General features: G+C 46.0%; 2 protein-coding genes across 3 annotated transcripts in view; one reads left to right on the forward strand and one right to left on the reverse strand.

Moving 5' to 3' along the window:
* Positions 1 to 5,740, forward strand: part of LOC142560202 (serine/threonine-protein kinase PLK3-like) — a 23,156-nt gene extending 17,416 nt beyond the window's left edge. The window contains exon 10 of the mRNA XM_075672129.1: positions 207 to 5,740. Within this exon, the coding sequence (XP_075528244.1) occupies positions 207 to 431 (225 nt within the window). The 3' untranslated portion in view covers positions 432 to 5,740. The remainder of the gene's footprint in view (positions 1 to 206) is intronic.
* On the reverse strand, positions 5,487 to 24,526 carry LOC142560204 (uncharacterized). 2 transcript variants are annotated; one of them, XM_075672132.1, is made up of 3 exons: positions 24,270 to 24,526; positions 17,560 to 18,142; positions 5,487 to 15,057 (listed from the first exon to the last, which is right to left on the reverse strand). In XM_075672132.1, the coding sequence occupies exons 1-3, from the start codon at positions 24,330 to 24,332 to the stop codon at positions 14,369 to 14,371; spliced, it is 1,335 nt and encodes a 444-aa protein (XP_075528247.1). In that variant the 5' UTR covers positions 24,333 to 24,526; the 3' UTR covers positions 5,487 to 14,368. The 2 variants fall into 2 exon arrangements, with proteins under 2 accessions (XP_075528247.1, XP_075528246.1); XM_075672131.1 differs by having other exon boundaries at positions 5,487 to 15,060; positions 24,270 to 24,525.
* Positions 24,527 to 25,266: the final 740 nt, after the last annotated feature.

Raw genomic sequence — 25,266 nt, forward strand, 5'->3', positions numbered from 1 at the left:
AAGATATTAGTTAACAAAGGCGTAATTAGTTAACCAAGATAACGTTAACCAAGGCATATCAGTACTAACTGCACTGCTGCTGTACTGCAGTGAGCTACTTTACATTGTAGTCCCTCTAGCTCTGTCAGACCCTTCACGAAACTAATTGATGTGTGCGTGCGCCGGCCTCCTGCAAGTTCTGCACTGGTTTGTAAACTGATTCGCAGGTCAACTTCTTTGGGGATCACACGAAGCTGGTCCTGAGCGCTGAGCGACCGGAACGTCCCCTGGTCCTGTACGTTGATGAGCGGCGACACACGGCGGCCTACACACTGGCCGCCATCGCCCGCTTTGGCTGCGACGAGGCTCTCCAGGAGAGGCTACGCTTCGCTCTGGGTGCTCTGCAGGAGTTTGCCGAGCTGGAACAGCGTGACCCACGTCGAAACGCTTGATCCAATCAACGTAATGATACGGGATAGTTAGTGGAATCGTTAACAAATTACCGGTGCACCACAATGAAAGCAGAAGAAAGTGGATGCATGTGTAAGTGCTGCATCTGCGTGTACACTCTTCTGCCTTTGTTGTGAAGCGCTGTCAATTTGTCTTTGTCACCTGATCAGTAGCGTGCCTTTCAGCAATTAGTCAGAAAGCGCTTCTGTTGGCTAGGTTTTTTCAAAACCAGCCCTCCTGCCCCCTTGTTTACCCCCTCCTGTAGCTGTATCGCCAGTCTGGTGCTTTCATGGTGGTTTTCGTTAACCACGTCAGGGTTGTAGAAAAGTTACCCAAAGCGACAAGTTTGTCGGTGGTGTATTCAGCCAGCACCTACTTCATTGACGGTGTCCCACATGCTGTGGATCAGTGCTGCCATTTCCAATGTGCCCGAAGCATTGGTTCCAGAAACAAGCTGTTGATATGGCATTGCAAGTGTTGCGTTGCTTCCAATTTTTATTCTTGATGTTGAAAAGAGTGCATGCTTGTAAATTTATACTCATGGCAGCTTGAAGGATACAACTTGTGAAAGACTTATGAAGGTGCCTTAACAGAAAGCACTTGTCTGTAGCTTTAAAGCCAGCCCACGTTGCCCAAAGGCCACTCGCTACCCGAATTCATTGCATGCACACTAGTAGTTCGCTCGCACTATTGAGCTCAGGACAAGTGTTTAGTCGAAGCAGCAAGAGGACCACTGATAGGTCGCCAGCTTTATGGCATCAGGGCCTTTTCCCGCACGATGGGAAGAAATGGCTCCAGAAGCAGTGGACGGAAGGTATGGATTATTGTAACTGAGAAAAAAAATACCAAAGGCACTCCAGCTTGAGACTGCCAATGCAAGCTAGGCACAGTACTTCCTTGTGGATGCATGTGGATTTGTGTGAGCCACTTCTCCACTTGATGCAGCTGAGGTCTACTGCTAAGCAAACACTTTGTTTCAAGTACCACTTCTTTGCTGGCTACGTTCGAACCCTGTCACATTCTTGCCTGTGTTGGCATTCGTCTCGTTATGACACAAACTTCATCAGTGGGATGCAGTTTAGTTCCCATGTACGTGTAGCTTCCATAACATTTGTCAGACATACAAGAGAGCCTGTGGCTGGGATGATGATATGATTCTATTCCATTTCTTTTCATTTTCGCACGTAATCTGTTGTCTGAACAGTGCTCCACCAATTATATCACCACAATCAGCTGGTCGTGAGAAGAGAATGATAATAAATAGAATCAAGGTGAAAGGTATCCTTATACAGAATACTTGCCTGCATCTGTATGGTAATCACTTCTTGAGGTAGTAGAGACAGAACAAGGTAACAGAACTATGGAAGCAGGTACAGCTAGTGCGCTGACATGTGCTGTGTGTTTCTGTTAGACACCTGTGCTCGCCAACTCTGCTGTATACTTTTCTTTTGGGCCAAAGCAACTGTGCCTATTGCACTATCTGCACAGCTGCAGCTTCTTGTCAGTTATTGCAATGTGAAGTAAAGACCTCAAGACTGTCAACAACTTGCCTCTGTGTTGATTGTTTAGTTTTGAACATTCTATGCTGCTTCCTTTTATACAATGCTATTCTGTCATAACTGTGAAGGAAGCATTCTCCAATGATATTAACAGCACATTTGAAATAGCAGTCCATGGGGGTTGCAACTGGTGACTATGGTGTGCTGAGGCATCTGTTTACAGTTATGAGGTCTTTGCAGGTAAAAGAAGCAGCAGCTAAGAAAGGAATATGTGAAATATGTCGTGCCATTGTAATGGACGTATGGTTTGTCATCACCTGTGGTCAAATTTTGCAAACTGTCTGTTGTAAACTGAGCAGCTGCGGTATTTTTTTTTTTTGTAAGTGCATGTTGTTGTTTACAAATTGCATCTTAAAGTGCCAATTCAATGATTTCGATTTGCTTTGATATGTCGAGTTTGATATTTCGTGATGTGCAATATTTTTTTACCCGAAAAAATTTGGTGTGACAGCTCTATTACACTGACTAGGCACCTTCAGTTTCAAAGGCCATGAAGTTTTCCTTTGAAAAGGGAAGGGAAAAATGTGGACTACTTGGTAAAGTTCCCGTGCATGAATGGTTTGATTGTCTATGTGAGCATAATTCAATAGTGGTGAATGGAGGGGAATGATAATTTATTTACAGTGTTCTCAATGATGAGGGAACCATGTTGTCAATGCTATTTTGTTCTAGCAATGTAGGCAAGGTTTGGGAGCTTTAAAATATGGCTTCAACCAAAGGGTAATCCACGCAACTACATACAGAAGGAATCCCATTCAAGCTTGTCATATTTGCATTGTCTCAGCATGGCTGTCTAATGCTAGTGGAGTGGTTTTTACTGTACACTCATCTGCTTGAGTGCTGAAGTTCCCACATATGCTGAGCAATTTGTAAATGCTCTCAATCTAGAGTGTTGTGACACTTGCAGATTGAAAAAAGAAGTTCTCACTGTTATCTAAAAAAAAATGCAATTTACTTTTCATATGACGTGGTTTTAGGTAGCATGACCTTGTCTTTATGTAACATATGCTCATCTGCCCAAGTGCTGAAGTTTCTATAAATGCCAAGCACTCTGGTAATGCTCTCAATCTAGGGTGTTCAGCACTCATAGGTTGTAAAAAAAAAAAAAAAAGTTCTCACTGTTATCTAAAAAGAAATGCAATTTAGTTTTCGTATGACGTGGTTTTACGTAGCACAGACTAGTAGCCCTAACAATACTTACTTTTTATACACTTTCTTTACACAATTTTTTGCACTAAAATTCACTAAAGAAAAAAAAAAAGTCACTAGGAAAATGACCTACGCACATTGCTCATCAACATTACAGCATCTGCATAATTCAAGAGCACAATATTTCTGCTTGAGTGAACATTGCTGTTTACTTGTTATTTTACACAATCAAGATGTCACTTTCATTCCAATGACCTGCACTGTACATCGGGAGTTCACAGGTTAACAAGTTTCTGGTGGCACATCTTGTTTCAAAAGTGTGAGCAGAGATCGTCCCTATCAAAATAATTTTATATGCAGTCTCTTAACTTCATATTGTGTGTGTTACGTTTGCAGAAACGAAGCTAACTCCGTATCAGTCCTACGTAATCTTTTATGAGTATAGAAATTTTTCGACTGAATGTATACAAGCACTCTTTTTTTGCTGGACTACAAAGGCTGAGCTGGTTTCAGCAACACGGGTGGTGACACCTGGTGGTGTTGTGTTGAAACCAAAATGTACAGAAAAATTTGTTGTCCATCACTTCACACTGGGAAAAGGTACAAGTATTCAAAAGTTCATGTTGCTGTGGAAAGGCTCACACCAGCAGCTCAAGGAACACTGTAGTCATAGGCAGGTTTCCATGGCAACAAGTGTGTCAGATCGTCAAGTATCTTGCTTTGTAACTTTGTTTTGCTTTGGATTGCACAAAGAAAAAAAAAATGTGGTCAATACAGAACTAACTGAACTGCGAGATTGCATTTGAAGTATTTTGACAGGGATGACTCATTTATGTAATGTTTAAGAGCAAAAGTTGTTCGGCTCGTCATTCCCTAACGTTTCTTCCTCGAAGGACAGGTGCAACATGTCTGAGAAAGGCCGCCGATCATGGTGCAGCCCGTTCTGGCCTAGTCATGTCATGGGCATGCCTGGCTGATGTGTTGCCAAAGAAGCCCTTCCTCTCCTCTCAGCGTTCGTTTTGTCCGTTTGCATTTGCACCTGCTGTTTTGACTGCCCAGAGGAACTTTGGGCATTGTTCCTACAAGCTTTCGTCTCCTGTTTTGAGGGAGAAGGCAGCATCAACTCCAAAGGACGTTGTCCAAAGAGCCACCAGTGGTTTGCCCCACAGTCAGTTGGCTACACAAGTCGGTGTCTCTCCTCCAGTGTGTGTGCAAGGTCCAGCTAGTGAATCTTGTGTAAGATGGTGACAAGGATCTCGGGCATTGTTCCACATGGCTCCTTACTTTCTTGTACTTTCTTGTACCACGTGGAACCAGCAGGCGGAACCGACTCCAAAGAGCCTTTGCTTTGCCGTACATTTGGCTGGCTACTCATGTGAGCAGCTTTTTTCTGTACACACATGTACCAGAAAATCTGGCTTTGTTGCAAGCCAGGTGTAACAAAATAGGCAACTCTGGGGCGTTATTCTCGAGCAGTCACTTTTGGGGACACTGTCACTTTTGTAAGATTTTGTGTGACTTGGCACAGAACGTTGTGGGTCGTATACTTTGACAAGTCTGGTGCCAAATCACTTATAATTTTGTGAAAGTGATGATATTTCTGAAAGTGATCACACGAGGATACCACCCCTCATTAAGCAGTCCAGTACCCGCGTCAGGCGCGAAAACTTTCATTGACCGTTATAGCCACCCATGACTTGAAATCCACGAGCCTCATCAGATCCATTGTGCAAACTAGTATGATAATACCAATGGAACTTGCAAATTTCAGGTCATTGAAGGCACTCAATCATTGGAGAAACCCACGGCTGATGCAAGATAGTTTGACACCACAATGGGCATATACAGGTTTTGTGTAGGTCTCCACGATGGCAGTCAAACTTGTCGCAAGCACATGCTTTGTTGCACGCGCATGTTTTTTTTTTTTTCTTCTGCTTTCCTGTGCATGTTGGCTGCGGTCAAGGAAGGGCATTATGATAACCCAGCACCACGTCTCGACCTTGGGTCATTTTGTTGTGCACGACTGGGATGGCTTGTGTTAGACCTAGTTGTTGCAACATACTTACGTAGTACATACTCAGATGTTTGCATCTACACTCCTGTCCACATCCCATTTTGCATCGGGATACAGTTTACGATCATTTATGCTAAGTAGCCTAATACATTTCAGAGGCCACTGCCATTTTGTTTTTTTTAACCTCTTTTTGTTTGCTAGGTGTTGCCGTTTTGTTGAGACCGTCCCCCAGTTGGCATTCTAAATTTTTGTCTCTTCGGTCTCTCATTCCACCTTTTTTCTTCATGCATGAACACTCTGTAGTCCTCGCCAAGTTCCTGCACTTTTTGCAGGAACTGTTTATGACGGACAAAATAATGATTGGTGACTTCATCTTCACTCGCCAGCAAGCTAGCTGGCGTTGTCTGCATTGCAAACTGCGGAAGGTCTTCCACCTCTTTTCTACTGAAGATTCCGGCTCCAGGTCAACCTTTTGTATTACTGGCGTGACGTTTCTTTATTTTGCTTGTGTTTGTATCTGTCATGAACTCTTGTGTTTTGTTTCTAATGTGTCACTACATACAATAAAGCCAGTCTATTTTTCACACAAGTGTGAGCTGTGTTTCATGTCGAATTTCGAAGCTGTGTTATGCCAGCTGTATTGAATTACAGCTAACAGTGCACATCAGAGATTGCTGGCGACAGCAGTTTTGTTAATGAAAGTTGCCCTACAAAACATTCAAAGGGGATTACGAGCAGAAAACAGTGCTAAATGATAGGACGAAGAGGAGGACACAGACCGCAGCGCTGTGGTCTGTCCTCTTTGTCCCGTCGTCTAGCGCTCTTTTCTGCTCGTAATTGTGAACCAACCAGCCCATATGTGTACCTTTCTGCAATTCAAAGGGACATTACAGATAAAAATAGAGTTGCACTGTATAAGTACAGTGCCTTTTCACAACGTACCAAAAAAGCCACTCTTGCCACGAGAAGCTTCTTAAAGCCAGAAAAGATGCAAAATCGAAATAATGGTGTTGAAGCCGCCTTTAAGTTCTTGCGTATGGTCTCTTGTGCAAGTCTGGAGCTTAATTTGTATCATGACGCGAATATATAAGTGGGTATTGTTGTGCCCGTACAACCAGCCCGGATTCCGAATCTACAAGATGCAGAATTTATCCTGCGAACGCCCTTTGGACAAACCTGGGGCTGCGCCGAAAGGCACAGCGCCCTAACTCTCCCTCGACAAGTCAAGATGCTGAGCCGCCAGGCAGCGGCATCCTGAGGAGAAGCATCGGCGAGCGACATGTCCAAACGTGCAACAAAGTGCTAGACAGCCCGGCGCCATATTTCCTTACCCCTGGAGGTCACCGCGCGCGGCAAATTAGAAGCGGGTGGCCAGCGCTGTCGCTGGTTGGACCTCTCGGACGACTGTCGAGTGCTGGCTTTGTATTGGTCCGCTCGAGTGACAATCGTCTCTCGGGGCTTTATAAGCCCCGCCGCCGCCGCCGGGAGAACCGGATCCACCGAACCACCGTGAGCCGAGTGCCGCTCTCGAGTGGGGCGAAATGTGTCACGCGTTGGAATCTCGCCGGACGTCGCCGTGCGGGAACAGTCGTGTTTGCTGTGAGCTCTTGGCCCCCGTGCCGATCCGATCTTGTCCTGTATAATGACCTGTATATAGTGTATAAAGTCCCTTTTGTTAATCTCACCGACGCCCGACTCTGAGTCTTCGCTACCAACGCTCTGTCACGAAACGGGTGACGAGCGCTACGGGACCACCTCAAAGTCCTAACAGTACATAGTTTTTGGTAATTTTGGTTATGTGCGTTTTGGGAAACCACTCAACAATGTTCTTGAAGATGGCAGTTGATGGCAGCTTTTATTAAAGAATAAAGGTAAACAAATGAAATTGTTAGCTTCCTTGTGATTTGTGCTCTATGTGGAGCAATGAACGCTCGTAACATATGGCACGTAAAATCCCAGAATTCAAACTTTCACAAGAAACGATTCCTTTTGCACTTTCAGGGGGCATAGAGAATACTAAGGGTTTCGATAAACCATAAATATGTAAAAAAAAGGGACATTAAATTCTTTAAAATACATAAAGTTAATCATGTTAGTTTAGTTTTATTCATGAAAATAGATATTAGAGTGCAGCTCTTGGGCACCCCTTCCTGGAACGAGCGTCGGCGTACTCTTAAGTGAGCGCAGCAAAGGATGAAAGAGCGAATGCGGAGCTCAGATGAAAGAGCGATAGCGCAGAGAGTGCAAGGAGGAAAATAGAGGAGGGTATGGCGAAAAAGTGAGAAGAAAAGCGTAGTGCTGTGCAAGATGGGCTTTATGGTGACGATGGCCACGATATGGCGACAAAGTAGTAGATGTCTTCTGTTGACCGATGACGCCACTGATGCCATGTATGGAAACAAAGCACTGCATGAGCTTGGGTCTGTCTGCGGCTGCTGCTGTGAATCGCGCCCACGCATCACCCGCGCGCTGCCTCTTGCAATCTCCCGATTAGTGAGGCAGTCATGCCACACTTCGCTCTGTTTGTTAGGCGCCATACTAGACAGATTGTCCATGCCAGCCAATATATCACGAAATGAAAACACGTATACAGCTGCATTCAAATTTCGCATTAGGGAGTACTGTAATCGTTGATAAATTTTTTCTGAGGTGCATTTTCCCATAACGCTATTAACCCTGTAGTGCCTGAACACAGTTCCACATTAAGAAAAAGTTGGACTTGTTCACAATTTCTTGTCACAAAGAGTACATTTCTGCAAAACAAAACAATGAATTGGTATATGAGTAAGAAAACCTAATTAGTATAATAATTACTAAGAAGGTGTTTGAACTATCCGCAACTTAAACTTCACCCCAGAATATTGAATTTTGAATACATCCGAAACATGGAAATGCTATCGTCAGACAAACGCTGAACTGACTTGAATGAAAATTTGTAGCATTGACGAGGTGAAGAAAAAGCTGGAGTATGCGTTTTGAAAAATATAAAACACGAAGTTTTAAAATCTGCGACTCTGCACTAAAACCAGATATCCCAATTCCATAAACTGCATCTATTGAGCATCTTATGTGGACAAACGTGAAAAATGAGTTTACCGTGTATAAGAATTCATTATGCTTATGAGGATTTTGCAAAAGTCCTACTTGCAAATTAGAGGTATTCTTCCGAGGTGTGCACAGTGCACCAGTTTTTCCAGTTTTACATATTTTGATAAGTGCATTTAACAGGATTGCAATATTGGTGTTTATTGCCGAGTTGTGAACTTGATCAGTTTATAAAATTTTGCTATATCTGTTTGTGAAATTGATGGCCTAAGTGAAATCTGGTTCCGACAGCTGCTAGACTGCAACATTTCCTTTGCATCACTGTTCTCATAGAAAAGTTAGAGAGAAAAGGAAATATAGTATTATACTCTTACTTCTGCTGGCACTACTACACCAGCAGATAGGTAGACCATAGTCCTCACAAATATAGTTTAAGGGGATGTCACCAGCTCACAGGGAACAGCATGACAGTGAAGTGAAAATGTGCACAAAAAAAAGGGGGGGGGGAAAAAAACAAGAAAATTCCAGGCTTATTTCACTCTGTAAAACTTTAGCTGATGTAGGTACCTTGCCTGGAATTTCAAGCCGTTGGAATGTATTAATCTTGCACTGGCCTGGAACTCACTAGTTCATATACTTCAACAAACAGATTTGGGCAGAATTCCCTGCAATCACTTTCCAAATATGCGAATAGCCGAAACAGTTCTACATTTCTTTCTACATTTCCTTTAATGATGTGCGCCTGGTACTTCCAGATCAGGAACTGCACGAGTGCTGTCAGGGCGAAATGGCATTACAGTAGCCAGCGCAGAGTTTTCAAGAAAGGAAATGCAAGCAAGGCAGATGGCGGCTGTTGCGGGACAAGATATGCCCCAAAGGGTGTAAACTTCCCTCTGGACACTCTGCGACTACCGACACTCCGGCCGCGAAGTCCACGCATACCCGGTGGCACACACACATTCGACACAAGTTGCCATCGAAGAGGTTCATTGAAGAGTGGTACACACCCATGTGAACAGCCTACATTCTTCTTTCGTACAGCTACTCGCTCTTCCCTTTACCCCAGTGAGTAGCAGGCTTAGAGACGTGCTCTCCAGGCTGACCTCTCCTCCTTTCTCTAGTAAAATCTACTCTGACAACATCAAGAATGCTATTTGCATTAAATTTTCACTGCTACATAGCACTAGGTTGGGAACATCAGATATTGGTCCATGTGAGCTACAAATTTGTGTACTGGATGGAATTCGGTTCCCTTTCAATGTAGCAGCAATTATTTTTTCAGTATTGTTGGCTAAGGGACAAGGCATTACAAGAGCGAAGTTTGACATTCAGAACTTAGTCCACTGATGTGCACATTGGCACATGTTCTAAGCTTCAAGATAATGGCTACGGTGTTGGGCTGCTGAGAACGAGGTTGCGGGATCGAATCCCAGCCATGGAGGCCGCATTTCGATGGGGGCGAAATGCGAAAACACCCATGTACTTAGATTTAGGTGCACATTAAAGAACCCCAAGTGGTCAAAATTTCCGGAATCCTCCACTATGGCACGCCTCATAATCAGAAAGTGGTTTTAGCATGTAAAACCCCATAATTTTTTTAAGCTTTAAGATAACTTATGGGAGCATTATAACAATGTGCAACCTTCTACTATAGTAGCTCCTAGGGACGTTTAGAGGATTACAAGTGCTTAAAGGTTTGTCAAAGAGCAACAATACACTTCATAATAATTATGTCCCTTTCCGGGCTACCAAGCGTCCGTTCATAGATCCAACTGTTAGCAATTTCAAAAGTAATTTGCTACTGCCCCATGTTTCTCATTGTGTACCTGTAAAGTAAAATATTGCTACGTGGTATCCATGTTACCATTCTGGCCCTGCACATTATGTAACCATTTATTTGTGGACCAACTGGTTGATTTCGTATAGTGTGGATATGCCACCCTCTGCCTCCTAGACTGCCTTATGCCACCTTCCTATCCCCTAACCTTGGGTGGCCGACTACAGCCACTCCAGGAGCAAGAGTACCTGGCAGCGTACTCCGCTGTCAAGTACGTATGCCGACAGAGGCTGCCTGCTTATCAATCTGCTGAGTGACAAGCAAGTTTCACCTCTCTCTCAGAGACTATATATTTTGCGTGCCGTTTTCAATTAAAGCTTCATACCATGATCGCTAGTCTGCCTATGCATTAAAGCAGATGGAAAAGTGAAACATGAAAATTGAGGCCAGCAGTGGCACAGACACACTCTCACTATAATACATTACATAGAATAACTAATATATGGCAAATCAGTTCTGTGGAATATCACAAGGTGTAGGAGGGTTCATGAAAGAAAAAATTGACATCCATTCGTATGTAGGAAGGAAACCCACATGGGTTACTCAGAAACGAAGCTTTGTAGTTGAAGAAAAATTCGTCCTGGTCCGGGATTCAAACCTGGGTCCAACGCCTTTCCAGGTTGGTCGCTATATTCACCGTCCATGCATTTCGAGTTGTCTAATTCGCCACCGCGTTGCGACCTGCTAGCCTCCTGGTCAGCTCGGATGGTAGAGCGACTACCCTGGAAAGGCACTGGCCCCGGATTCAAAACCCCAACAGGGACGAATTTTTTCAACTACGAAGCTTTGTTGCAGAGAAACCCGTGTGGGTTTCCTTTGTAGCTTTGTGCTACATACGGTGGATGTCAATTTTTCCTTTCAATGACCAATATGGCGTCACTGCCCATTCTCTCTCTACGAATGAATTCCACAGTTCTGCATAACATATCGACACCACTCCTACTGTAATGTATATTCCTTGATTCACAGTCTAAAAAGAGTTTACAGCCTTTGCAGCATCTTATCTCCAAAGGGCGCAAACTTTTCAAGAGTGTAGATGTTAAGCTCAAAATAAATTACAGCAGAACTCGTCTCACGACGACTGTCGACGGTCCTGCAAATAGAATTCAAGCAATGCAGCGAGACCGTTTTCCTGGTCACATTTATTAAGGCACGTGTAGTGGTAATTCTGAGACTTTTGTTGCTTGGACTATATGAGGCACGCTCCAATATCATCTAACTTTGCTCTGGCAGTCGCTTGCTAAGGTCACCCAGGAGCATGGCAGCACGACACCGACACACTGACGATGAGATTACAAAGAAGGAATGATATCGATGGAGCAACAAAGGTGGTGTAATGGCAACGGCATGACTACTACGAGATGTGGATTCTTAAATTATGATTGGGTGCAACGACAACAGCATGATGACTACGACATGAGGAAAATGAGATGACCGTTTGACGACAATGACAACGAATGCATGATAGCATCTGTTTGACAATGACACAATGGGGACGAGGACAGGACTACGGCATCATAATCCAGATTGACAGATGACAGCATGATTATGTCAGGATTATGAACAAGGAGCGACGTTGATGGATCGACGAATGTGGTACGACGACGGTGTGATGACATTACTGAAGTGATAAATATGGTGAAACGACAGCGTGACAATGATGGCGTGACAACGTCTGTATCATGAAACCTGTACAATGATAATGGCTTGGCGAGAGTTGGACGACAAAGCTGGTGTGATAGCACGGCCATAGTCTTACAAAGGATGCATGATAGCGATTGTCGGGGAGAAAGCATGATAGGGGTGGCATAATCACAAAAGAATAGCGACAGTATGACCGCAATTAAGTGGCATACAAAGTTTGACGTCACTGGAACAATGACGGCATGACAATGAGACGACGTTGCCGAGTGGCGACGGTAAAATGACAGCATGACGTCAATGATACGATTATAATCTTACACAGCATCACGGTGGCGGTGTGACAAGAAATGCATAATGACTGTAACGACGATGGAATGGCAAGAGTGGGATGACGAAGCTGGAAACACGACGATACAACCACGACAGCATCACGATCACAAATCCGTACCTAGTGGCCCAAGCTGGGTTGGGGTTGAAGGCATGACGACAGCATGACGAGAGCAAGTTCACGAATGTGGAATGCCAACAATGGAACCACCACGACATCCCGACCAGGAGCAGATACCTAGTGGCTCAAGCAAGTATACAACTTGGGTCACTAGGCCAGTGTAAGAGGCTAGATAGATGGGCTCAAAACAGCTTAAGTAGGCAAAGAATACTATTTACATTAAAGATATGGTGCCATTTCAAGGGTGACATTTTATCTACTCTGTCAGCAGCCATAGAGCTCCTTACTAAATACACTGGCACTGCCATTTGCCGGGTACCACAGGAACGATGGGTAGCACACGACTGTCTAATCTTTGCACTTGTGGCTTTAGAAGTCGTAGCGTGATTTCTTGCGCTTTATCATTCTAAATTTCCAAGCACAGTTGTCTAAACATAGTAAGGCAACAATATCTGTGTGCATACATAATTACGAATGATTCAATTTAGAGTTTGTCGAAAATGATTTGCAAAGTAAAGGTTGTTTGAAGCCAGAAGGACAGTTCAGGCTGAACCGGCATGCTTTCAGCTCCCGTAGACACTAGCACCCTCTAGTGACTCTTTGTAGGACTATGCCAAGATCAACAATTGACAAACTCCTAACAGCAGGAAGACCAGTCCATCAGCAATGTCATAAATTGTGCTGGACACAGCATAGTGCTATGTGCATCCTGCTTCTATGGTTCACAACAGCAAATGGTACAATTAATTGTTGCAGTGGACATTATCTCGCATGCAGGACTAAGAGCAGACAGGGCTCCGCATCTGTGGACTAACAAGTCACATTATCGGTAACTCTGCAATAGATTACTTAGTTGTAGCTAAACAGGCTGTCCGAGCAAGCACAGTGGTCGCCAAAGGCAAGGCCACTGTGAGCCCTCATAGTCATGGATGAAATAGCTTTGGAAACGGTAGTGCCCAAGCTCACAGCAGCAGTACTGCCAAAGCAGAATACGAGAAGACCACATTACAAGGTGCATCAAGAAGCGAGCTTTTTGTGTGCTTTGCAGACTCGGACATTAGTTCTAACAGAATACTTGAAACAGGATGTACACATCTTCACAGCAGCCGACGTACAGCAGTGCAGGGCACCCTCAGTGCTCCCTTCAGGGAGCTGCCGACAGCACGCACACCTGCCAGACACGTCAGTAGGAAGAACATTCTTGGCACTCACTACGGAAACATGACCATGTGCACACATGGCAGTTTTATTTCCTAGGAAAAAAAAAAAAAAAGACTTGTGCCTGGCTTTAGCCCCCAGGCTATCCACACTTTTTCTTCCGACAGGAATAACTACAAAACACACTGCCACGCTAAAAAAGCAGTCCCGACGAGTGTTTGCACAGACTCCCTTTGCACCTTGCAACCAAGCACACATGCCGGCAAGGTCAAGAGCCAATTGCGAGGCACTTGTTCCCCTGGCGTTTTTGATGGTGTGACGCTGGCAACGCACGGCTTTCTTGATGGTCGAAGCTGGCAGCGGGGCCCCAACAGGCAAACGGCCCCCACCGGCCCAACACGAAAGGTCTCCCCAACATACACGACACACACGTCCCCCTTCCCCCAAACGCTCTCTCCTCCCTGGGACCAGAAGAGGCCACAGGGCCAACGCACAAACCCCGATGGCACTGCTGCTTAATGGCACTTGGCAACCACATACAACCTGTGCACAATATTTTTTTTTCTTCTTTCTACACCAAAACATATGCCTGAGGGAAAACTGAAAGCAGTGGCAGGCACTAAATTTCACAAAGCATGACGATGATGAGTCAACACACCTGCTTAGGAGAGGGCTCAACACAGCAGCAGCAGGCCATGCATGCACACAAAAAAAAGCATGAACCAACGACTCTCCGCTGGCAAGTTTTATATACCCAATATATTAATGGAATTGTTGTGACATTGAATAACTTTTTCCTTTTACATTTAACAGTAACTTAGTCTATATCCCAGACAGGGCACCACAAATAATAATAATAATAATAAAAAAATGGAAAGCAGCTTTATGCAAACCCCCCCTTTACTCCCACGCCTCCGGGTGGTGGCGGCAGAAGCACATGTCCACGTGCACAGTTCATGACTAAAAAAAAGGGGGAGGGGGAGGCAATGCACGCGCACCATGCACGCACCCACCACGTAGATCACAGGCCAAAAAGAATGTGCCTCCCCATATTCGCTCCCCCCCGTTACGTGACGACCCCTGGGTCACCAGTCTATATTTACATAAGGCAACATGTGAAGAAGGTCCCCCCCATAAGAGCGCCCCGTGGTCACTTCGTGCCAACCCCGCCACTGGCTCTCGTGGTCGTACACTCCGTTGACAAACTCCCACTGCTGTGTCGCAAAGCGTTCCTCAACCTCGGGCGTCACTTCGAGTGGTACTATAGGGACTTCCTCCTCTTCGAGCTCAACTTCTGGCCCGATCTCAGGCAGGGCACTCAAGATGGCCGCCACCTCACCTGGCGCTCCACCCTTGGCAGTGGTGGTGGTAGTCGTGGGTGAGGAAGAGGATGGTCCGTTGGGGACCGATGACTTTAGGAAGCGGTCCATCAACTCTGACTTGGTGCGGCTCGTTTCATCGTCCGTGCCCAGGAGGCTGTAGTTTCCGGACCGCTTCGGCCGCGAGGATGGGGGCGGAGGTGTGGCTGATGCGGCTGCAGCTGCAACTGCGGCAGCGGCGGCTGTGTTGCCATCCAGGCTGAGCCCACTCTTGGCTTTCAGGTCAGCTATGAGCTGCTGCGTAGTCTTGACCTTGGGCAGCCGCGGAGATGTGGTGCTGGTGGTGGTGGTAGCGATGCGGTTGCGCACGCTTTCGAAGGCAGAGTTGCCACTTGGGATGGGGTCCCACGGATGCACACCGTTGGGCGGAGACCAGGCTGCTTTCTTTGCGCTATCTGCTGGAAAAAACAATGCCAATTCTTAAGTCAGTAACAAATGTGGCTAGAGCCCTTACAACATGCATGCCCCCTGGGAACGCTCATCTGTGCAACACAGACGCATTGGTAAAATGCCACATCTTGCAGACTCCACAAGAGGAGTACTGTTCAGTAAACTTGTTTTCAGATTCACTCTAACCTGGCAGGCTCAGCATGTATCTAGCATTACGCACTTTCTAAGGTTGTACTGCTGCCATCGTGCAAGTGACGGTCTACACATGAGGACTGGCACTGGTTGCAGTCTTTTTCAAAAATATTACTCGCATATTGTGCTTCAAAGGAAGAGAAAACAGCCAATAACTGGCACCAATGTTCCACAAGACATGCGTGAAGCTTTAGATTTGATCTTTGTAGACTATGCGTTAGATGTTCTTGGCACATTAGTCAGCACGGCTGCTGCGCCAAAAAAATCCCAAATCGTCATCAGACTAGGCATTAGGTACGTGCAAACCAATTTGTAGTTTTTATATTGAGAAAAAATTGACCCCAGCAGACTAAAAACTGGGCGTGGAGTGTGCTAAGAAAAAATCATTGTAGTACACTGCAATAGTCACTCTTGAGTGCACATGTTCAGCAGGTGAATGTAGTCTTGCCGGCACCTCTTCTATCTGAATAGTACTGTCTGAGTGCTGATTATATGCTAACATCAGAACACAGGAAAGTGAAATTCAGAATTAAAAGGGGAAAGAAAAAAAGACCATGGACCACATGGTTAAATAAGCAGGGTCAACCAAACTATCTCTCCAAGTCTGTTTATTAGTGGACTTGTCCTAAACATGCAAGGCATGCTCCAGTTTGTTTTCTTCAACAGATGCAGGCTGAAAAGCGAGCATGACCGACTTGGAAAAGGCAGATAGACCAAACTAGCATGTAGCAGGAAGACTGTTTGCAGGAAATTAAGTTACACCTGAAACATGTCTAATCTGTCAGAAGCAGCATATACAGTAGTGCCAGTTGCATGCAAAAATGTTAAGCTAACATGGAAAAGCACAACTTTGAAAACATTGAACAATGGTGTGCCATAGTAAGGGTATTCTCAGCTTTAGTGCTGCTTTAAAACTAATGTTTTCACAAGAGTTTAAAAGTATGAAATTTCAATGTCTTAATTTTTCCCACAGAGACTGCAAGAACAACCCAAAGCACACTACAATCAGCTGCAGTGTGAACTTTAAACCAGGCTTCAACAGTTCCTCAGTCAAAGTACTACGGACCAGTTTATTCATTACAAAATGTTGCGCAAATTGCACAAAGAGAAACCAGTAAATATATTCTGCATAAGAGCAGTGCAATCTGGCTACCCACATTGCAAGTATTCCATGCAGGCACTTCAATGTATTGTAACAAAATGCTCGGAGCACTGCTTTGTACTATCAGAAGCCAGATACAAAACAAGTGCTCAGAATCCTCGTTTCAACTAGCTGCTTACCGTGAAGACCTCGGAGCAGCACAAGAACAATTGCGGCAGAAACCATCAAAGATGACTATCAGAGTTGGCGATACAGCTTTCTTATATAACTTGCTGCATATTCCCATGCCGTCCGTGAATCGCGATACATTATGAACACATCAGCAGACACACAAAGTGGGCTGCCGCCAAATGATACTATGGCACAGTATCTTGTAATCCGGCACCCCATTTGAAACTCTGTACCAAGCCCCACTACCCCTAGTACCCCTGTCTTGCAAAGTCTTGTGGACTTTGGCCTTAGCATTTAAGACTGCAGTTTATCTCGCCACTTTTTTACACACCTCCTTGTTTGTGCTACCCTCTCCAGTTTTCTTTATAAGAGATTGGCCATCATCCACTCAAACTGGACAAAGTTGCTAAAGGAATCTATCACATTAATATAAACAGGCTGATTGGCCTATAAATGGTACATGTTGTTTGTCTTTTTGTGCCCCTCAGTATTCTTACATAGCAAGGGCCTCGACATTGGCAGCCTAGATTTCATAAGGTAGCATACGTGGTGTTGGTTGGCTAGTTGCTTTCTTCTAAGTTCAGATGCTATACGATGCATGCAGTTGCAAGGATGTTCCACTCTCGCTGCCATGGCTGCAGGTGGTGCTGGCTAACACTCCCAGGACTAATCTTGTAAATGCACACAAATACCCAAGGAAGACTGATACGATGACGGCCAGCCACTGTAGCTTAATTGTAAAACACCATGCATAATGCGGAAGGTTAAGGTTTGGCTCCCAACTGCAGCAAGTTTTTTTTGTCCACTTTCATTTCCCTTTTAATTACTATTTCTACACTTCAACTGAAAATAACAGTTAACTTTCCCTATGCTTTCCCTGGCTCAATTGCCATCAATCCAAGGCACACCTTCACCCAATTCATTGGCATTACTGGCAGTCATTATGTAGCAGTGAGGAAAAAAAGTATTCTACCGAGTCTGCCCCCATACAGGGCACTTCAAGCAGCAATGTGGCTCAGGACATGGGACAGTGCTCCCTTACCTGGTCCATCCGTGGAGGCGGCAGATTTCCTGAGTCGTTTGTTGGCTACATTGTTCTTGGCGACAGGCTCCAAGGGTGGTGGGCTGCGTGGGTGCGGGTGGGCAAGCGGTGAGCCCGGGGAGCACGGCGCCGACGGGCAGCATGCAGGACTGACGGGCTTGAAGCCCCCGTTGCGCCGAGGCCCTAGGCCAGGGCCGGCGCCTGCCGTGGTCACGGCTGCAGCGGCCGCCAGGAGCGAAGGTGGCACGGGGCTGTTGGAGACACTTGAACAGCTTGGACTACGACGCGGGCCCGACAGTAGGCCGGGTCCCGGTCCGGGCCCAATGCCCGGACCGGGACCCGGCCCCACAACCACAACCGGCGGGCCTCCACCATTAGGAGTCTGCTGCTGTGGGTCACAAGGCAGCAGGCGTCGCCAGCTTTTCACCAGCTCCTTTGCCCGCCGGGCCAGGGAGTCATTGCTTGTGCGCTTGCGCAGCTCATTGATGTACTTCCCAAGGCGTGTGCGCTCCAGCGTGTCCTTGGTAATGGGCGTACGCTCCAACAAGCCAATGACCTCGATGACAGCAGCCATGTCGACCACCTGCAGCAGACGTGAGCAATGGTTAAAAAATAAATTCATATTCTGGGGTGTTATGTGCCAAAATTGGGGTATGATTATGAGGCACAACATAGTGGGGGGACTCCCTATTAATTTTGACGAGTGGTTCTTTAACACATGGGCAATACATGGTACATGAGCGTCTTTGCATTTTGCCTCCCACTGGAATGCGGCTGCCATGGCCAATAATTAGGAGAATAAAGTCAACCCGAAGCCGTGAAAGCAGTCCCAATTCACAGCCAAGATCATGAACCAATTTTATAGCTGGTTTCACTCCTTGAAGACAGGGTCATGAAATTATTGCACCAGCGGCTGGAGCATACAGCAACAATTATTAGCGATGGTGACTGAGCCACTCATGAACATAGTGAGAATCTTACCGAAAGATACCTGGACTGCAGCCTGCTTACTGCAGTTTCATGCAGGTCCATCTGAATGATTAAACCCTCAATATGTTTCCTGTTAGACAGCTGGCTAACAAAATATAGTCTGATCAGTGCCACCTACATTATCAGAATTACGCGTCTGCACTAAAACTAGCGTGTGCCTCAGGCAAGAGACAACTGTCTCTCACTGTAACTGTTAGCATCCTAATGATAAGTGGCAAGGCTTCATTTAAAGCGATACTGGTAGCCTGGTATTTTATCTATGTATAGCTGTGTTGTACAGGTGTCAAGTGCACATATTTGATAGCGATCACTCCTGACCAGGTTCAGTCTCAATAAAAGATGCCTTATGTGACACCTCACAAGAAGGTAACAAACACTGACACCAAGGAGAACATAGGGAAAATTACTTGTGCTTAATACATGAAATAAAGAAACGATAAATTAATGGAAACGAAAGTGGATGGAAAAACAACTTGCCACAGGTGGGGAATGATCCCACAACTTTCGCATTGTGGGTGCTAGCACTGGCTAAAACTCCCCTTGTTCTACTAGGAAACATGAATACCCAAGAAAGTGGATGGGGAAATGGTGCCGCGGTAGCTCAATTCGTAGAGCATCATCATCAGCCTGGCTACGCCCACTGCAGGGCAAAGGCCTCTCCCATACTTCAACTACCCCGGTCATGTGCTAATTGAGGCCATGCTGTCCCTGCAAACTTCTTAATCTCATCCGTCCATCTAACTTTCTGCTGCACCGTGCTACACTTCCCTTCACTTGGAATCCAGTCTGTAACCCTTAATGACCACCGGTTACCTTCCTTCCTCATTACATGCCCTGTTCATGCCCATTTCTATTTCTTGATTTCGACCTAGATGTCATTAACTCGCGTTTGTTCCCTCACCCAATTTGCTCTTATCCCTTAACGTTACACCCATCATTCTTCTTTCCATAGCGCGTTGCGTCGTCATCAATTTAAGCAGAACCCTTTTCGTAAGCCTCCAGGTTTTCGCCCTGTAGGTGCGTACTGGTAAGACACAGCTGTTATACACTTTTTTCTTTAGGGATAATGGCAACCTGCTGTTCATGATCTGAGAATGCCCGCCAAACGCACCCCAGCCCATTCTTATTCTTCCGATTATTTCAGCCTCATGATCCGGATCCACGGTCTCTAGCTGCCCTAAGTAGATGTATTCCCTCACCACTTCCAGTGCCTCATTACCTATCGTAAACTGCTGTTCTCTTCCGAGACTGTTAATCATTACTTTAGTTTTCTGCAGATTAATCTTTAGACCCACCCTTCCACTTTGCCTATCCAGGTCAGTGAGCATGCAGTGAGTTCTTTTCTCCACTTTCAATTCCATTAATTTATCGTTTCTTTACTTCATTTATTAAGCACAATTTCCTCTATGTTGTCCTTGGTGTCAGTGTTTGTTGGCTTCCTACGATACAACTAATAAAAATTGGGCCCCTCGGTTAACCCCCTTTCTTCTCGTCTATGTGACATCTGTATTAGATACCGCAGAATGCACTAGAAGGCTAGACAAATAAATCTCGGAGAAGGGTGTACAAGAGTACATTGCCTGGATGATATAAAAGATGCATTTTCATGGGCCCTGAGAAAACGTGCGGACTAACCACTAACCACACTTACATATTTCATGCACAACTGACAGCAATTCAATAAAAAAGCCAACATTTGGAGGACTATTTCCTTGCCTTCCAAAGGAAGTGAACACTAAAAGTTGATAGGCCACAAGGTCTTAGCTCCCTTCGCTAACCAAATGTCACTAATCTTACGACTCCATGCTCATCTACAAGAGACCGCTTGGTGGAGATGCGCCCGCAGTGACACCCTCCGACACTTGAGTTTAACCAAAGTGCAGAGAACTATTATTGCAGTTATAAACTGTATGCATTCACCTGCTGCCATAAACTTGTTTGCAGCACCATAACCAGCATGGTCTTTCTTTTTCATTGGAGAGAGTAATTCAATGCAAGAAGAGTTGCAGAACAGTTAATCATGCTGTCGCAATACATCAGTGCTGCCCACTGATGCACCTTATGCCCCATTGTGCCAAGGCATGTTGCTATTCTGACATATACGAATGCTGGGCATTTCATCATCATCCTGTTTCGTGTGGACAGTAGGCTAAAGGCCTCTCCCAGAAATGAAAATCAATTACCCCTCTTTTGAGCCAACCGACTCCAACCCGTGCCCACAGGCTTCCCAATCTCATCAAAACACCAAAACATCTACGCTCCTCAAACGCATGTTACTTCCCTCGGCGACAGCAACTACAATGTGCCAAATCTCTCCAATACCTGCAGTCACAGCAACAGAAATGAAGCCAGAAACCATCTCAGTATGACTGTTCACATTAGTGGTACTGCCACAAGGCTCCTCTTGTGCTTCCTTCTGGACATGATGTGCAATCTAGTGCTGCCACCACAAAGTCCGCTTGTGTCACATGCCTGAATTTCTATTCATACAAGATTATGCATGCATGTATGTATATGTATGTATACAAGAGAGTATGTATGGCGAAGGCTCAAAATGTTAAAGGATTTCCTTTTGTGACTGAAGAGTTGCACATAACCAGTGACAAGCTGGTGTCACAGCAGTTCACTGAAGAGCGGCAAATACCCAGTGTCACATACCTAGTGACTCAAGCTGGTGAGAAAGACCTTTGTTGAAGACTGCACACACCCAGTGACCCAAGTTGGACCGACGGTTGGTTTTGAACCTGGTTTCCACAGCACAGCAGCCAGATGCTCTACCCATTAGACCATGGACTACCCAGTGGAGTGAAAGAGGTTAGGTGCAGACGTACCAAAACATGCATGAAATTCCCAAAGAATGCTAATCGCACTAATCATGAGAAGTGTCTTGGAACTACTGACAAGAGAGCAATAAAATAAGATTGAAACAGAAATGACGCCAGCCTCAGGAAAAGCAACAGTACAGCCCTGAGGACGTTCTCAAAGTTGGAAGCCACAGGAGCAATCGGCAAACGATGAGGCAAAGAGGAGAGAGAGCAGCACACATATATACAAGGACGCAGAAGAAGCAGGTAAGAGGGCACGCTGAGGATGTTTATAGCAGGTGGCAGTAAAGTACTTTGGGCAAAAGTGATTATCTGAAGAATGCTGCACGCCATGTGCGTTGCCTGTGCTGGGCTGCAGGAAAACAGATGCCAGGTGGTAAGATGGGCAACCTGAATGCTATGGCTGAGCAAACAACTAAATGTATCAGCAATATGCTATATTCTAATTTCACTGTGGAGCAGCTTGCAATATCAAGAATACCAATATGTTTAGTGAAAACTGTTCAGCGAAGTCTCAAACAGATGTTCCTCTGTACATTGGATCAGCTAACCCCATCGTTATCATAAGGCTACAATCAATTATGCAACTTGCGGAGCTCTGAAGTGCTGCATCGTAATATCTTGCTATTCTATCAGCACAATTGGCAGTCATGACCCTCAATACAGGCTTATAAGCTAGAAATCTACAGCCCATGAGATCATAGTTCAATCACTTCAACCATCAACTTGAACCATTTCTGCTGTAACTGAAGCGTCATTTCTACTGCAACGGAAGACTATCAAAAGCGCCATCTTTTGCATGCATCAATTTATCAAGGAATCAAAACTAACCAGCAGCAAACAGCACACGCAAAGGACAAAGTGAAAGCAATGTCCAGGAAATTCTCTGGATACAGATTGTTGTGAGCACCACACACCATTTACAACATATCCAACACACAGAAAAGTTGCGCTAATTTCAAGCAATGGAAGGTGAATAAATCGCTGCGCAGAGGAAAACAGCTGGAGTATGGCCTCCTTAAGCAGAAGGCCCATTTAATAAACTTCAGCAGATAAACCCTGCAGACACTTTCTGCTTTTTTCACATTTTAGTGCTTCAAAGAAAGCGTAACACTTATTCTTCCGGCAAGCAAGTTTATTGGCCCCATCTGCTGCACCATGTTTTTTTTAAGGTTTAATGTGACAAATGTTTGAGCACATGCTGTTTTGTAACCAGTGTTCAGAAAAGGTACTGTTGCTCTTAGGTACACAAATTCAGTTGGCAAGGCTTAGTGAGAGCTTAACAATCAGTCCTTAAGGTCATTGCTGTATACATTGAGCCGCCCTATGTGCATTAAGAAGAAAGATTGGCTACAGTAAAGGTGAGAACCTTTCACAACCAGGCAGGCAATGACCTCTTTCAGAGGATCCGAGCCATAGCAAGATAACCTAAAGCGTGTTGTTCGAATAATGAACTTTACACAATTTGGAAACATGGGCTGTGTTCATTCATGGGCGGAATATCATGTTGCAGTGGTGACAGTTGCCACAGAAAGTGGGGTGATTCTGCAGCCCCACGGTTTATATGGTCTAAGTTCAAATTTGACTACAGCTCGTTGATACGTGATGTAACTGGGTAGCTTTTACTATTCACTTAAATCAGTAACTTGTTTCCACAATATAGCATTACCAAACACTTCGAGAGCTGCAGGTAATGTGGCATCGAAACCGAATTAGATGGTACTCTCGAGGGCATTCACATCTCGCTACCGGATACATTGAAAGTAAAAAAAGAAAGTGAAATGATTTACTTAGTGTTAACATTTATGGAGAAGCTTTGCGCCTACTCCGGTGTAAACATTTGTCCGCAGTGCCTGTGCACAAAACGTCGCTCGCTGTAAATGTGCTGCGTGTTCAAACGCACGCGGCAGTGGCGGACTCTTCGGCGCGCAATTTATGCAGAACATGCAGCTTGCGCCGACGTCGCCTAAAGAGAGAGACGCAGCTTCAGAACAACGTGAACTACGGCGACGACAACGATCGCTGAAAAAGTCGGCGCGTTCGCGGCAATCTGTTACGAAGGCGGACAGCGTGTTGCATTCTCAGTGCAGGAAACATAACCAGGACCTCTCGCAAGTTCGGCGGTAGCCATCGGGCAGGGCGCGCAAGCCTGACACTGTTCTAACCATGCGCCACAAGGAAATCCGATGCAGCAGACCCCGAAAGAGACCTGGCCGCCGAATGAGCGTGACAGACGCACTTTTTTTTTTGCAGCGCGCCGGCGCCAGACGCGGGTTGCAGGCACAAAAGCGAGAAAGGCTCGCGCTACGCGTGCAAAGAAAGGATGCCTGCCAGCGCACCGTCACATCGACTGAAAACGCGCTGCTAGAGCCCCGGACCGCCTCATGCCAACAAAGCGTCCACGAGCCGCCGATCACGGGCCGGAATGAAACGACGGTTAGGCTTAGACACCTCCCGTGCGACTCCAGAAGGAGAGCGTTTTAGTTGTAAAACCCGCCACGGACTGCATCTACGGCGCATGACTTGTGACGTTTCCAAGGGCCGACGAGAACGGCACACCGGAGACGATGACTGCCGCCGCCGGCGCGTTGTCGGCGATGCCGAGCTGCGGTGCGCCGCTCGGCCCAACGAGGACACAACGGCAAACGGGACACGCCAATGCACCGCAGCCAGCTCACCGACCGCTGCCGGTCGCGCCAGCGACGGCACGAAATCGACTCTAAGCCTAACGCTCGTGTATTGCGCTACCCGTGTTTAGTAGCCGCCCGCAGGTTACGCTTGCGTTTTGGCCAGGCACCGCTGGGGCTGGCTTTCCGGGGCTCTGCCAGCGGCGACGCTGCACATACCGCGGCTCGGAGAGACATGAAAAGAAGGGACGAAACGTGCGGGGCTTACATTGTTGTCCTCGTCTAATGCTTTCAACAACTTATCCTTAATTTCGTAGGGCGAGCACTGCATCAGGCCGTACAACAAAAACTTCGCAGCGACCCAGCAGGCCAACTCCGTGACCGTCTCGCCAGCCACTGGCACAGTATGGCGGACATGCACAGTGTACTGAGCATGCTGGGATCGGTGGGCCGCGAGTGACGTCACGGCCTTCCGAAGCCGCTCCTCTCCGGCGGCGCCGCCGACTACCCGCCGACTCTCCCCGAAAATCTATGCCGGAGGGAGCCCGACAGGAAACAACCCGGCAAAAAGGCGCTCCTGTCGCCCCCTGGAGAACATCGCTTAAAACACTGACGCTCCCAGCTCTTCGGCTTGCGCATGTGCTTGTGTTGAAAACCGTGCCATGGCGCAGCGGACGCAATTACGCAAATATTTCCGCACACTAACAGAGCATTATTATTATTTCCTAGCGAGGCCTGAAACAAGTTCATGAGGCTGCAACAGCTGAATTTTGCACAAACTTTACTGTGGAGAAAGTTAATGTATTTTGAAGATTAAGGAGCACAAAGGGCGGTAAAGCCGTCTGCTAAACCCGATAGATGGTGCCACCGTCTCATGCGCGTTTTGTTTTGTTGCTTTTTTTGTCTAATTCCTTCTTGGCTGGCCTGGCCGCCGCCCCATGCCCCCGTACTTTCTCCTGTTCGCCTCGCCCAGGTCAGGGCAACATTCGCGCTTGGGAAGTGTTCTTTCGGTTGCGTCGCACACCTTTACGCCATTTGCACTAAAAGTGCGATATTAAACGACCGCCTGATGGTCCGCTTGCCCTCGCGGCTGGGTGTCCTTTGTTATTCACTTTTCTGATACCACGGTGACCGGAGCAGATATTATAATGAATTAACCAAAAACTGTTTATGAGTTAAGGTTTCATGCAGAAATGAAGCCAGTTCAATACGATTAGCAACAGCGGCAATTGCAGCGACGCTTTCTTCAATCAGCGAGAGAAAGA

This window comes from Dermacentor variabilis, chromosome 10 (assembly GCF_050947875.1).
Source record: "Dermacentor variabilis isolate Ectoservices chromosome 10, ASM5094787v1, whole genome shotgun sequence".
NCBI lineage: Eukaryota > Metazoa > Arthropoda > Arachnida > Ixodida > Ixodidae > Dermacentor > Dermacentor variabilis.